This window comes from Hemicordylus capensis, chromosome 5 (genome assembly GCF_027244095.1).
Source record: "Hemicordylus capensis ecotype Gifberg chromosome 5, rHemCap1.1.pri, whole genome shotgun sequence".
NCBI lineage: Eukaryota > Metazoa > Chordata > Lepidosauria > Squamata > Cordylidae > Hemicordylus > Hemicordylus capensis.
Window position 1 is genome coordinate 65559621 of NC_069661.1, and position 15235 is coordinate 65574855.

A 15235-nucleotide genomic window follows, 5' to 3' on the forward strand; every position below is an offset into this window, starting at 1 on the left:
CTACTGAAACCTTGTTTCCATATGTGAGAAGTGTATGTGATTGTGTTTACAGTTTATACTGAGCAATGCTTACAGAAAGACATCAAACCTAATATAGAAGCTCAGCTCGTTGCTTCTGCAGCATTTCTACTATAGTACACTTCCCCCTCAAAATTTCAAAACAAGCAGTGTTTCATGTCCCTGTGCTACTTAAGTGCATTCAGTCCATACAGGTTAGATGGTAGCCACTCAGTCTATGCTGATTTATCAGTAGACTGTATTGAAGATCAGAGGAAAACCTGGTTCAGAAGGATTATGCAGGCTCACACAGATGAAGGATTTATAAAACATCAGAACTATTTTGAATGGAATAGAGAATACTGCTTCTTGCACTTTATGGAGAAGGGCAGTAAAACACTAAAACTGGATCATGTGGGAAACTCGCATGAGGCCATTTTCTTGACGTAGCTTAAGATGTTAACTTTGGAAGTGGTATTAAGAGTATTGCATGTTTCCCCCCTGTTTAGTCGAAGAAAAGGGGACTGAGTGTTGAAGAGAAGAGAACTCGGATGATGGAAATATTTTTTGACACGGTAAGTAATATTTATTTACTGTTGCAGAATGTGCTGCAAGCACATTTTGAACCTGTGGCATTTGCCAAGTGAGCTTGTTGTGCAGGTCTGACTCAAAGGTGTTTGCTGTGAACTGAATGTATATATTGGAAACCACTGTGATGTCAGAAAGGGTCTTGACATGTACTCCCAGTTCACATAGGAAACGTACTCCCAGTTCACATAGAAAACCCATCCCTGTTCTGTAGCCCCAATCCAGAACTGGATCCTCTGCAACTGCTTTTAGGAAAAGAAAAATGCATCTGGAGATCCAGTCTCCTGTGTAACATTTACGTTTGCCCTTGGACTTTCAGGCTGCTTCTGGTATGGTGGGTGACCCTTGAATATTATTATTATTATTATTTCGATTTCTATACCGCTCTTCCAAAAATAGCTCAGGGCGGTTTACAAAGAGAAACAATAAATAAATAAGATGGCCCCCTGTCCCCCAAAGGGCTCACCCTGTCCCCAAAGGGCTCACATTGGAATATGGCTGCCTTGTATGGTTGAGTTGTGAGCAGAAGAGTTAGAGAAACTGGCCCTTTACAGTAAGATGTTTTCAGAGATCTGTGTGAGCATATGGGTCTGAACTGCATAATATTACAGTACAGTAAAACATTTTTCAAGTCAATAACTTTGAAATGTTTTCACAGTATTTTTAGCTTGCTTTCTTTTTTAAAATTGTAAAGGGAATACAACTGCGGTGGTGCAGCGGGGAAGCAACTTGCCTAGAGAGCAAGAGGTTGTTAGTTCGAATCCCCGCTGGTGTGCTTCCCAGACTGTGGTTAGTAAATATATATTTGTAGTCACTTATAACAGGCAGCAGCGATATAGAAAGGTGCTGGAGCCGGATACTCACTTCAGGGACAATGGCAAAGGCATCGTCTTATAATGTGTGGGAGAAAGGCAATGGTAAACCACTCCTGACATGTCATCTACCAAGAAAACCACATGGCTCTGTGGTTTCCAGGGGTTGACACTGACTTGACAGCACAATCTTTCCTTTCCTTTAAAAGAAATATATTCTGTTGGGATTTTCATTTGCTGGCAAAGGCTGTGCTGGAAATGATATTGAGTAAATTGAACTGATTATGGTCCAATCTCAGCCTGGGTAAACATAGGAACATAGGCAGCTGCCTTATACTGAGTCAGACCCTTGGTCCACCTAGCTCAGGATTGTCCACAGAGATTGGCAACGGCTTCTCCAAGGCTGCAGGCAGGTCTCTCTCTCAGCCCTTGGCTTATCTCATCTGATAATTATGTTATCAGAGAGGATCTAGTAAATATTATAAACACTTCTCTGAGGGAGGGCAAGGATACTTCCTTGTCTTAAGGAAGCAGTTATTAGAACACTCTTGAAGAGGCCTGTATTGGATCCCTCAGAATTAGGGATCAGGCCTGCCTCCAACCTCCCATGGTTGGACAAGGTGATTGAGTGGGTGGTGGCCTCTCAGCTCCAGGGAGTTTTGATGATGAAGATTATCTAGACTCATTTCAAACTGGCTTTCATGTGGGCTTTGGGGTTGTGACTGCCTTGGTCAGCCTCATGGATGATCGCCAATTGGCTATCAACAGAGGGAGTGTGACTCTGGTAATCATTTTGGATCTTTCTGAGGCTTTCGAGACCATCGACCATGGTATCCTTCTGGAACCCCTGAGGGAGGTGGGATTGGGTGGCACTGTTTTTGCACTGGTTCCGTTCCTACTTCTCTGGTAGATTCCAAATGGTGTCGCTTGTTGTTCTGCAAAGTGAAAACTAAATTTTGGAGTTCCACAAGGCTCCATACCGTCTCCAATGCATTTAAGATCTTCATGAAACTGCTGGGAGAGATCATTAGGCAGTTTGGTGCAGTGTGTTATCAATATGCTGATGACACCCAGATCCATTTTTCCATGTCAACCTCATCAGGAAATGATATATCTTCCCTAAATGACTGCCTGGAAGTGGTAATGGGCTGGATGAGGGATAACAAACTGAAGTTGAAGCCAAATAAGACATAGGTACTGACTGTGGGGGGTCGGGACTCGAGAGTTGTTTTAGATCTGCCTATTCTGGATTGTGTTTCATTCCCCCTGAAAGATCAGGTACATAGCTTGGGAGTACCCCTGGACCCAAAACTCTCATGGGTTGCTCAGGCTGAGGCAATGGCCAGGAGCGCTTTTTATCAGCTTCGGCTGATACAACAGCTATGCTCATTTCTGGAGATAAATTACCTTAAAACAGTGGTACAGATGCTGGTAACCTCCCAGCTTGACTACTGTAATACACTCTACATGGGGCTGTCTTTGTATGTAGTCTGGAAACTACAATTGGTACAGAATGCAGCAGTTAGATTAGTCTCTGGGACAACACAAATGGACCACATAACACCGATTTTAAAAGAACTACACTGGCTGTCAATATGTTTCTGAGAGAAATACGAAGTGCTGGTTATTACCTATAAAGCCTTTAACAGCTTGGGCCCAGGGTATTTAAGAGTGTGCCTTCTTTGTCATGAACTCTGCTGCCTGTTACAATCTTCTGGAAAGGTCCGGTTATGGTTGCCGCCGCTGACTTGTTTGGTGGCAACCCGGGACCGGGCTTTTTCTGTGGCTGCCCCAGAGCTTTGGAATATTCTCCTTGTTGAGAGGATCTCCTTCTCTGTTTGTGTTTCAGGAAGACCCTCAAGACTTGCCTGTTCTTGCAGGCTTTTAATTAGAATTAATTTTAATAATTTGTTTTAATAACTGTTTCATGCGATTGCTTTTATTGTATTTGTGGATTTTAATCTGTGTTGACTTTTTAATAATATTTTAAATTTTGTACACCACTTAGAGAAGTATATATCATGTGGTATAAAATATGATAAATATATAAATTACATGAGTGGTTGTCCTGAAACCACAAGTCCTCTTTGTAGAGGTGGGAATCTAGAATTGGCCAGGTGGCCTCCTTTTTAGCTCATATTGTATGTTTTCAATGATGATGTATTTGTTATGGTTGGTTGTTTTTTGTAACAGAAAGATGTATTCCAGTTAAAAGACATTGAGAAAATTGCTCCCAAAGAGAAAGGAATCAGTGAGTACCTAGACATTTCCCCCTGAGTCTTTACCCATAACCTGTTTTGCATATGCATCACATCTCCCAAATGTTTCTGTTCTCATTGGGGCTTTTCCAAGTGTGTTCTCCACAACAATTCTGTGGGGCGCAAATGGGGAACAAGTAGGGATGAAATGTGGACCTTTTGTTCTTGTTGCTTCTATGGAACTTCTAAAGGAATAAGAGCCCCTTATTAGGTAGAGACCTAATAAGAGACTCTATATTCCTTTAATTTACCTATAGTACCTCCACCCTATCATGATGTAGACATGTTTTCCCTCCTAGAAATTATGAAGGGGTTGGGGGAAGAATTGTTTTTCTTTTAATTCAGTCAAATGAAATGCTGGGCAAAATGTTGGTCACTGCTTTCGAAAGTAAACTGTATAATCGCATGTTAGGAATGGAAAATATGTTGTGTATAATTGTTTGGAACCTACCTAAGAGGTTACCTCTACTCCTGTACGTCTTCACGAATGTACTCCATTTTAAAAATATAATCTGTGTGCCAAGTTTGAACAGAAGGGCAGTGGTGCTCTTTGGATCAGACTTCTGGGACAAAGTCCGGTCCTCAGCACCAGGAGGTGGACCTCCAAATTTTCTGAGGTGTCTCCCTGCAGCCCCCTGCCTTGCCTGCCCCCGCTGATATCTTTTTGTGTGTGCCACCATGATCGTGCACGCAGTACGGACGGGGGGGGGGTGAGACTGAGTGCCTCAGCTGAGCGGGCCTGCATGGTGGTGGCTAAGCCAGTGGGCCTGGCCTGGGCCTGGCCAGAGACCTGAGCAGGCAAGCTGCTTCCGCATGCCTGCATAGTGTGAGTCGCGAACATTGCAAACCCATGCCATCAAGGGCTTGCAGTGCTCGAGACCCGCACTGCGCAGGCCTGCGGAAGCATCTTGCCTGCTCAGGTCTCTGGCCAGCCCAAGCCAAGACCATTGGCTTAGCCACCGCCACAGAGGCCCACTCAACTAAGGCTCTCAGTCTCGGCCATGCCATGCTGCATGCACAATCATGGTGGCACACACACAAAAGATATTGGTGTGGTGGTGGTGGGTCTTCAGGGAGCACCCCCTCCCCCGGACATTTAGAGCCTCTCCCAGCATGTTTGAAGACTTTGGGGATAGGAGAGCAGCGGGCATGCTGTGTGAAGTGCAGGTCAGTGGGTACCTGCCTTCAGAATTTATTTATTTTTTTAAGTTTTCAGCTTTCCCCTAAGCTGGGGGGGGGGGCTCCAAATCCCTTTAGGTCTGGGCTCCTAAAATGCCTAGGTGTGCCACTGCAGAAGGGTGCACAGTGAGGTGTTTTCAGTTATTCTCTCCCCAGTTTTAGATCATCTTTGCTTTGCAGATTCTCTAGAGCAGGGGTTCCCAACCTGTGGGTACTCCGGATGTTGCTGAACTAAAACTTCCATCTACCTCCTCAGCTGCACATTATTGTGGCTGGGGATGATGGAAGTCGTAGCTGGGAACCCCTGCTCTAGAGTTTGAGCATGATGTTTTATTTTAGCTGGCTTTGATGAACAGAGTTAAATTTTCAATCTGTGAAGCTTTCAAGTATGCTTATTTTTTGTCTGACTTTTTAAAAGTTGTAACAATGTTATATTTATTTGACTATTTGGAGATGGGGACATACTCAGATAAATAAAACTTCTTTACATTTACCGTATTTTACGGACTATAAGACGCTACGGACTATAAGACGCACCTTAATTTTAATCCAGTTTTTCAGAGTTTTAACATATTAAACTGTTAAAACATATAAGACGCTCCTGAATTTTGGCAGATATTTTTCGAGGAAAAAAGTGAGTCTTATAGTCCATAAAATACGGTATATCCTGCTCTTCCTCCAAGGAGCCCAGAGGTTACCCACATGGTTATGTTTATCCCCTCAGCCCTGTGAGGTAGGTTAGGCTGAGAGAAAAGTGACTGGCCCACAGTCACCCAGTGAGTTTCATGGCCAAACGGGGATTTAGCTTGTTTAGTGCATCATAGCACTATTCAGTATACTTACATAACATATATAACTTAAACAATGTTCTGTAGATTTCATTTAATCCAGGGCTACTCAACCTTGGCTCTCCTGCAGATGTTGGCCTATAACTCCCATAATCCCTGCTATTGGCCACTATGGCTGGGGATTAAGGGAGTTATAGTCCAAAAACAACTGGGGTGGGGGTCAAAGTTGAGCAGGCTTGATTTAATCCAAAAGCATATTCATTACTAGCTGAGTCTCAGAGAATGGTTTCAGAGATGCATTTCTATCTGAACTTCTGCAGAAACATTCCCTTGTTTACTCTGGTGTGTGTGCCTACAAAATTAACCTGGTAATACTCTGTTGTTCCACTGCATATGAATGTCAGCCTCCTAGGAGTCTTTCACCCAGCCATTTTTTATTTAACCACAGGCTGGTTTTCAGGTTGTCGCTTTAGCACAGAGATCCTCGTGGGGACCTCTAGTGGTGAATGAGTTACTATGTGTTGACCAAGCCTGGAGGCCAGTAAAATGGTTGGCCTAGGACTGGGGAGACCCAAGTTTGAATCCTCCTACCCCACAGAGTCATTGTGAAGATAAAATGGGAGATGGAGAACCAAATGTGCTGTCCTGGGCTCCTTGGAGGAACATCAAAATTTAGATGGAAAAATAATTCTAATTTAACACTTGCTGTTTTACTGCTACTGGCAGAATTCACCATAATATCTCAAAAGCAAAGAAGCCATATTTTATGATGTTTGCATATCTCTTAATAATTAGTCAAGACCTCACCCAGTAAAATTTTGTAATACAGTGTTTCTTTTGACAGCTGCTATGTCAGTGAAAGAGGTCCTGCAGAGCCTAGTCGATGATGGTATGGTGGACACTGATAGGATTGGGACTTCCAATTATTTTTGGGCTTTTCCAAGTAAAGCTCTTCATGCAAGGAAACGTAAAGTGGAGGAACTGCAGAATCAGGTAATTCAGAGTTGATATTCTACTTGCCACATCCATTGCAGGTGGATATGGGGATGTCTCAAGGTCAGCTTACTTCCAAACAACAATTTTTCACACTTCCTTGGATGAGCCCAAGGGTTACTATTGTAAACTTGATATGATATATAATTTGAACCTGCTGGCCTTTTCTCTTAAATATTTACTCTGAGTCCTGTATGCAACCTAGTGTTAGGACCTGCCTTCTGTTTCTAGCTGTTTGTTTAATGCAGGGTTTCTCAACGTGTGGGTCCCCAGATGTTATTGGACTTCAGTTCCCATAATCCCCAGCCCCAGTGGCCTTTGGTTGGTAATTATGGGAGTTGAAATCCAATTACATCTGGGGACCCACACGTTGAGAATCCCTGGTTTAATGGTACCTTAAAGTACTTAAACTGGGCATAGTAACTATTTTGCTAAGGCCTACAATTCTTTTGTAGGCATTGAAGCTAGTGTCAAATTGTAGATTATACTGTATGCTCACCCTTATTAGCCCTCATCATGTTTAAAGACCATAGGGAGTAGTACTGGAATAAAGTACAGAGGGGAGGGGAGTGCATGATCCCATAGTTTGTTCTTTAACTCTTAAGCATGGTTAAGAAATTAAAAGTATTACATGACCTTTAATCACAATTAATTGATTCGTCAGTGAAAGAATTATATAAGCAAAATACTTCTCTCTCTGGGAAATGATCTCAGACTTCTGTTTTCCCCAGTCATGGTTATTGTGTCATGCAATCAAGCTGAAGAAGAGCAGCATTGAAAGCTTAATCTGACTTGTATTGGTAATTGTATTTCTACATTTTTGGCTGCTTGTAGTGGAAAATATAAAGGGGAGTGTAGGTTTCTTTCAGTAAACAGAATCTTAAGATTCATTATGAATAAATGCAATTAGTCTTCCAGCAAATGACTGATATATAGAATGGGGCAACTTAACTAGTTGCCCAGAAATATCTGCTAGTGATTCAGAAATCTTCCATAACTTCATAAAACTGAATATTGCTGATGGTTTTCTGTACAGCAAGTTCAGAATTTGGCTAATTGTAGCATTAGTAAAAAGGGGAAACTTTCAGGTATGATAGGAAAGCAGCAACTGACTTCAAAGGTCTAGAACAGGGGTTTCAGACTTGGGTCCCCAGAGGTTGTTGGACTACAGCTCCCACATCCCTATTCTTTAGCCATTGTGACTGGGGATCACTGTTCCCTCTAAAGCATGCACATGTGCACACTCTTACAAGTTTTCTGATATCTGCTCAGTTAATTTTAGATCCTACTCAGGTTGAATTAGGAAGGCCCCACTCTGAATGCAGGTGTGCACACACTGCCTTGATTCTGCCGCCTAGAACAAAACTCATTCTGCACAGAGATGGAGGGGGGGGAAATAGAGGGACCACTGAAGAGCATGATGGGAGATGTAGTCCAACAATCTCTAGGGACCTGAATTTGCAAACACCTGGCCTAGAATATTCTGAAGAAAATATGCTTTGGGTAAAGATTTCCTCATTTTCTTTTTGTTTTTGAGGGAGAGGCCATCTTCTTATGGACTATACGGCTCTTAATAGGTATCTGTCCTGTACTCAGCTGATTATATGGGAAGGTGTCACAGTTTCTCTTCTTGGGACATTGCGTGTGACATGTCAACTGAGAATGCTAGTATTCAAGTTTTTAACAGGGTTTTTTTCCTGTGGAGGCAATCTGAATTTTGTTGAACCTGAAAATATAAATTAATATATTATTAAACAGATCAAAAGTGGTATTCAGAGATCACATATGTCCTTTCTGATATTTAAAATATATTTGAATGGAAAAATGGTTTTTATTTCCTTATTGATTCTAATTCCAGGAGGCACTTTCTAATTTGCTAATTGCATGTCGGTGAGTCTGAACATAGCCAAATATTATATTTGTGTGCAGTTTAGTTTATCTGCTAAACAGGTTGCTATGGCATGCTAAATAGCCAGGTTGCTATACAGAGTGAACAAATGTGTTCCGTGTGTGTGCGCATTTGCGCGCACGCACTTCCGTGGGAGGGAGGAGGGAGGGAGAGTTGGCATACATGAGGGTGTGATGTGTCCTTTCTGTGGTTCCAGCCATCATCTGTAGGATTACTGAATATGAAGGACCTCTTGGTTTTATTCAATATATGTTTCACATAGTCTGTTGTTAAAAATCTGCAGATTGTACTCAGCTGAGCAGGCACTAGAAACTGGTTTTTTGTAAGTTAAACTAAGGTGATAGATACCATGTTTGCTCCAGAGAGTTTTGACTGAAAATAATCTTGACATCCCATAAAGCTGATACTATGCTTTTAAGTTCTTTGGGTTTACAGTAGTTACTGAAGGACCCTTTGATTTTATTCTTCACTCTTTAACGTTGGAAGATATAGATGTGACAGGTATTTTGAACAAGTGACAATGCTTTGATGTAAAGGTCTTAGTATATGATTCAGGTTATTTAATTTAATCAAACATAACATGTTGCTCACCTGTCAGTTTCAACACATTGTTCTCTGGTCTAATTTACTGTAACTTCAAGAATAATGTTAAGAACATAGGAAACTGCCTTAATCCAAGTTAGAGCATTGGTCCATCTAGCTCAGTATTATCCACACAGACTGGCAGTGGCTTCTCCAAGGTTGCAGGCAGGAGTTTCTCTCAGCCCTATCTGGAGATGCAGGGAGGGAATTTGGAACCATCTGCATGCAAGCAGGCAGATGCTCTTCCCAGAGCATCCCCATCCCCTAAGTGGAATATCTTACAATGCGCTCACATGTTCGGTAGTTACATGTTGAGAACAGTGTTCATTTATCAGCTGTTCTCTCCTGATCAAAAATTGTCCTTGGAATATTCTGCAAAGCATGCATTGGATTTATACTGCAAATGTATGAGATGTTAGAATTGTTGATTGCAAATACCCTTCCGACTACTTTTTATCCTACAGAACTAAAGAAGATAGGAATATTAGAGCACTATTTTGGTATCCCTTTATAAAGAATGCAAGATATAGTGAGTAAGTAAATAATATACATGTTTGGGAGGTCATCATTATCATATTTACATATTGCCTCTAATGAAATATTGTGCAAAAAATAATTATTCAATGCTCACGGCTTGCCTGTAGGCTTACAGTTTCCATTCTTCAGAAAGATAACTCAATTATGCCTGTCCATTGAATCGCATTTATAGGATAGGAAAATGTTCAGATGAGACTTCGAGCAGTTGTAGTCTTTTCTAGTTGAATGATTACCCTAATCTATTTAATGCTTTTTGAATTTACAGCATGGGGATCGCAAAGGGATTCCATTACTGCTGTTAATTGTTTTTTAACATTAACAATGTGCTGAGTGTTGTATGAAACACAGACAAGCAGCATAGTCTTGGTTCACAAGACTCTGCATGATGGACGGAGAAGGGAAAGTTGTTGCTGGGAGAGGGAGCAGCAGGGCATACGTCACAAAGGCAGGAGTGAGAGTTTAATAGCATGTATGTTGAAACAATACATTCAGTATGCTGACTGGATTTTTAACTCTGAAAGAAGCATTGTGTCATAGTAATTGGTGCATCAAATTAATTGTCAGTTGAGGAGTCGTTCTTCATAACTAGTAATGGGTGTGTTCCCCCATCACTCCAGCTCAGTTTGGAATGGGCTTGGGTAAAATAATTTATTTTCTTAAAAAATGAGGAAATATATCGTTTTGCATCCATTCTAGGGTTTGGGAGCATGATGTCATCCACATGCCTTCTGTTCCCTTCCTAACTGGCAGAAATGCCTGATATCAGAGCGGCCTTGAAACATATTCCTTGGAATATTGTCATGGCATCCCAAACACTAGAAACCATGGGCAATGGTTTCAGGGATTCCTAGGATTCCTAGTAAGGACTTCAGGAGCACTGGAATTACTTCAGAAGTAGCAGAATGGCAGAAGCATTCTAGAGCAAGTTTCCAACCTTGGTCCCCAGATGCTGTTGGACTACAACTCCCATCATCCTTTGGCTTTCAGCCATTGTGGTTGGGGATGATGGGAGTTGTAGTCCAGCAACATCCAGGGACCCAAGGTTGGGAACCTCTGTTCAAGAGCATGTGGTGGTGGTCTTTGCACTGAAAAAGTAATTTTCTGAAGGAAAGGGATGAATTCAGGGCTGGCAACATTTTGAACCGGGCATGAACTTGAAAGGAATTTAGGCCTGATTCAGAATGGGTTTGTGGGGGAAGCTGCAATATATACATTTGCATTCTGAGCACCAACCCCCATTTGAGATTTGGTACATCACTATAATTCAGCTTTTGTCCCTTCAGTTGAAATATTTACAGTTTTCAGAATGTAGTCTGTGGGCTGTGTTCCCATAGATCTGATGCTCCCTCTGGGCTTCTAGTACAACATTTCAGAGCTAATTCAAATATACAGAAACAGCACAGGGCACATTCCTTTATGCATTGTACTTATTTGGGTAGGGAAATAGCGTGTTTTGAGTGCTGCCTCATATCAGTACCTCTCTGCAAATTGAAAACTAGCCAGTCAAGCAGCAGGGCTATAGTCTAGCCTACCTGATGTGCTATCTTTCTATGGAAAGGGGTCTTTTGCATGAGGGAGCTTTCAAATATGTTGGCTGCATATCTGAATGTGTTTTTAGTATCCTGCTGGATATATTGCTGGATATACTGTATACTAGTACATACATATACTGAAATGTATGGCCCACATGCAGCCAAATTCACACCTTATGCATAGACTAGGATCCACTTATCTCACACGCACACGCACACAAACACACACACACACACACACTCTAACACACTTCTGTGTCAGTATTCAAAGGCAGTAGTTCAGCAACTGCAGTTAAAACCTTTCACTTTGCTTAGCCTTTGAGGAATTGTGAGCCACACCCAGCACCATTTGGACTAGCAGTAGTGTCTGACTCATCTGCACCCAACCAAGAAAACAAGCTTTTCTGTGTTTGAACATTTTAACGGTGTACAGTAGCTAGAGTGTGACTAAAACTGTGTATTCGCTTTACAAGTGAAATGGCTTCCTGTGACCCTGGAGAGACATGATCTTTTTACCTTCACATCCCCCTCTAAGCTGTCTGATGTGGAATGTAAACCACCTGACTTCTATCTTTTTGACAACTAGTGAGCCTTCCATTGAAGACTTCCAGGAACCCATAATAATGCCTGTAGAACTTTCTGCAGACATGCTTTTAAAATATTGTTTTTCTTCACAGTTCAAAGACTAGTACAGTATTAGTTGCTTTCACTTATAGCTGGGGAAAGTTAGTGATTGCAGTTTATAATGTCACTTATAGCTGACGTTGAAAGTTAGTGATTGGACCCAAGTAATTTCCTCTGAGTCCATATTGGATGAGATATTAGAATCAATTATGCATGTTAATTTCCAACGTATGATTAGTACAGATGACCAACAGCTAAACTAAGCTTACATACCCAAAGCTGGCATATTTGTTGCCACACCCGCCTATTCCATTGCACCCCAGTGTTCCCGCCAGACTAAATCTTGGCTGTCTGCAATGATTATATCGCTTTTCTAGTAACAAATAAGCCTCTGCCTGAGTGCATTCCTCTAATTTAGGCCTGCTCAACTCAGCCCCCCCCAGCTGTTTTTGAACTACAACTCCCATAATCCCCAGCCACAGTGGCCAATAGCCAGGGATTATGGGAACTTTAGGCCGACATCTGCAGGAGGGCCAAAGTTGAGCAGCCCTGCTCTAATTTAAGGAAAGTAAAAGAGTCACTCTGGCCAGGTTTTTCTTGAATGCCCCCAGAACATTAGTGCAGTCAAAAAGGGACTAAGAGATACCACTGTGATAGTCACAGCCCCTGAGCGTGCACAGAGAGTGCTAGAATAGACAAAGCTTTGGAACACTGAAATTGGAATTCAGTTTCCCCCTCCTAATGAGCGGACACTCAACTAAGCCAAGGAACCAAGGGCATCCTCCTTCCTATAGATAAGGCTTCTAGATTCAATCAAGTAAGTCATGCTGAAAATCAGTGTGCTGGTTCACAATACACTTTAACTCCAGTTAATGCTAACTGGAGTTAAAAATCCTAACTCCGCACTGCAGATGTACAGCAAACTGTGACCAGCAAAACTCTGGTTTCAGGACGTCCCAGCAAGTTCCGCAGTCTGGCTGTGGGCAGAGCATCACCACATCATCAAAGTGGTTGTGTTTGGCCACGGTCTCAAAGGGAGTGTGTCCTTCATGCTCTGCTAGCTTTCTCGGGCAGATGACCACTTAACCCTTTAATCACTCTGCTCCTAGCTATGTGCAATGGAGCATTCCAGTGCAGGGAGAGAGAACTGTCGCTCTTACTTAAGAGGAAGCCCATTGAACTAAATCATTTACTTCTGAGTAATCCCAGCAAGCCTGCAAACTGTTCTCAATACTCAGAAAAATAGGCGTACTATTTCATGACAAATATAAACATGTTAAGTCTGAAACGTCAAGATAAGATCTGAAAAGGCTGTGGCTGTGTAAAGCGGGAGTGGTCTGGGTGTGTGTGTGTGTGTGTGTGTGTGTGTGTGTGTGTGTGTGTGTGACCACCCAGGGCCATGAAATAGTACAGTGCATAGAATTGCAGTTGTAGAGGTGTGGCTTGTTTTAGAGAGGTGTGTGTCCACAACGGATATAGATTTTACTTTACTGGGAAACAAAAGACTTTACAGCACCTTGTAGCAGGAATTAGTTGGAGGTTAGTGTCTCTTTAAATTTCATGGTACATGTCTCTGCTGCCAGACAGAACAGGTAAGAGAGGGAACGATGTGGGGGGCGGGGCTGAATCTCTGAGAGGTGATTGCTGTCAGACAGAGACATTTCGCTGTAGATAGGGACAAGTCTGCCTTCAGGTGTAACGCTTCGGTGGCAAAACCTCAGTTATTGGCGGGGTACCATTGAGGAAACCTCAGGTCCCAATTGGAGTTTGTCAGGGCAAACTAGAATTAACTTTTGAGGCTTAACAGGGGTTTTGTGTGTTTGGTCGTACTATAGTTAAAAGCTCTGACAGCTTTAACTTCATTTCAAGCGTACATGTGAACCGGCTCAATGTCTTCATTCCCCCTCCAGATTGCCACCCTTGGAAGGACACCTATTCAGCCTTTTGTTTTAAGAGGAATATCTAAGAGAACACCTATAGGGATACCCACCTTTAGGAGTCCCCCTCCCAACAACAGCAGCAACAGCAACAACCGCAACGTTGGCTTCTGGAAGTCATCAGTGCCAAAATCACAATTCTAGAAAGGGAAAGTGCTTAGCCCAGCCATCCAAAAGGACATTAAAACCCCTCTTAGGTTTAGCACTTTGTTTGTGGTAGACTCCAGTTCCACATCCCTCCAGCCTTCAGCGTTCGGTTAGCCTTGCTCCCAAACCCCTGTTTGAATGTGCCTCACTGTTCCTAAAGATTGAATTTGCCCACTTCTCTCTAACCCAACTATCCACCCCACTGAAAGCCCAGAGATAATGCACCTTCTGTAGATTAGTCCTAGAGATTCCCAAGCCTGATAATCTCTGACCTGAAATCACTATTTTTGATCCCCTCAATTCCTCACAAGCTGAGAGTTTAGCTGCCTGGAGATTCCCCTCGCCCGGCAAATCTCCCATCTCATCACTGCAGCCCAAGGCAAAGCAGCTAGGCAGTTAGCTATAGACCCCCTTTCTTTATTCCCAACTTTTATATATTTCTCTCTCCCATTTCCTAGTGCCCATACCAACTGTATTCCTTGTCCCTCAGTGCTAACCTGTGAATTCTTTTTGGAGGCAACTCTGTGCCATTTTCAGAATATTACCCCCGCCTAAGTGAAGATCGTTGCCAGGAAATCTGCTGAGGCACTAACCACTGCCTTTCACTTGTAAATCTCTGTTTTAATAAAACTGAGCTTTGATTGTGAGCAACAGGGTCTAAGGGACTGTATTCTATTGTGCCCTTCTGAATAATGTGCGTGTATCCTATCCACGGTCAGTTTTCCCAGTCCCTTACATCACAGGGCAATTTAGCTGTATGCAGGTTTGCACTAATTTGAGTTAAATTCCCCACACTAAACCAAAGCATAGTCACAAAGGGTGGTAATTACCATGCTTCAGAGCAAACCTGGTAAAATTTTCACATATTGTTTGGATTAGATGGACTTCTCCAAACACCTGCCTGTAAATCACAGATCTGGAAGGGATCAAATGGGGACTGTCCTTTCACAAAGCAGGTCCCCAAATCCTATCACAATGGACCCCAGATTGAATGATCTGGTACATTATAGGAAGTGTGATTGAAGCAAGCTTCATAGGACTTGTGCCTAGTTCAGTGGCTCCCAACCTGGATTCCTCCAGATGTTGCTGAACTACAACTCCCAGCATCCCCAGCTATAGTTTATTATGGCTGGGGATGCTGGGAGTTGTAGTTCAGCAACATCTGGAGGAACCCGGGTTGGGAACCGGACTAGTTATTCAGAGAAAAAGGAGGATAGAACTCTACAGAGCCAGCCAATCTGGCTTGGAGAGAAAAGTCTTAGTGACTGCAGATATGGTAGTCAGACTCTCAGCATGACCAAAATCTATTCACAGGGCCATAGGTTTTAGTTTCTAGCTCATATGAATACTCT

The 15235-nt window shown here is 42.5% G+C and overlaps 1 protein-coding gene across 3 annotated transcripts in view; it reads left to right on the forward strand.

The window, feature by feature from the left end:
• The window catches only part of MND1 (meiotic nuclear divisions 1), a 56092-nt gene that overhangs the window by 16322 nt on the left and 24535 nt on the right, over nucleotides 1-15235 (forward strand). For all 3 annotated transcript variants that reach the window (XM_053253167.1, XM_053253168.1, XM_053253170.1), the window contains 3 exons: nucleotides 507-572; nucleotides 3591-3648; nucleotides 6467-6615. In XM_053253167.1, coding sequence (XP_053109142.1) covers nucleotides 507-572; nucleotides 3591-3648; nucleotides 6467-6615 — 273 coding nt within the window. The remainder of the gene's footprint in view (nucleotides 1-506; nucleotides 573-3590; nucleotides 3649-6466; nucleotides 6616-15235) is intronic.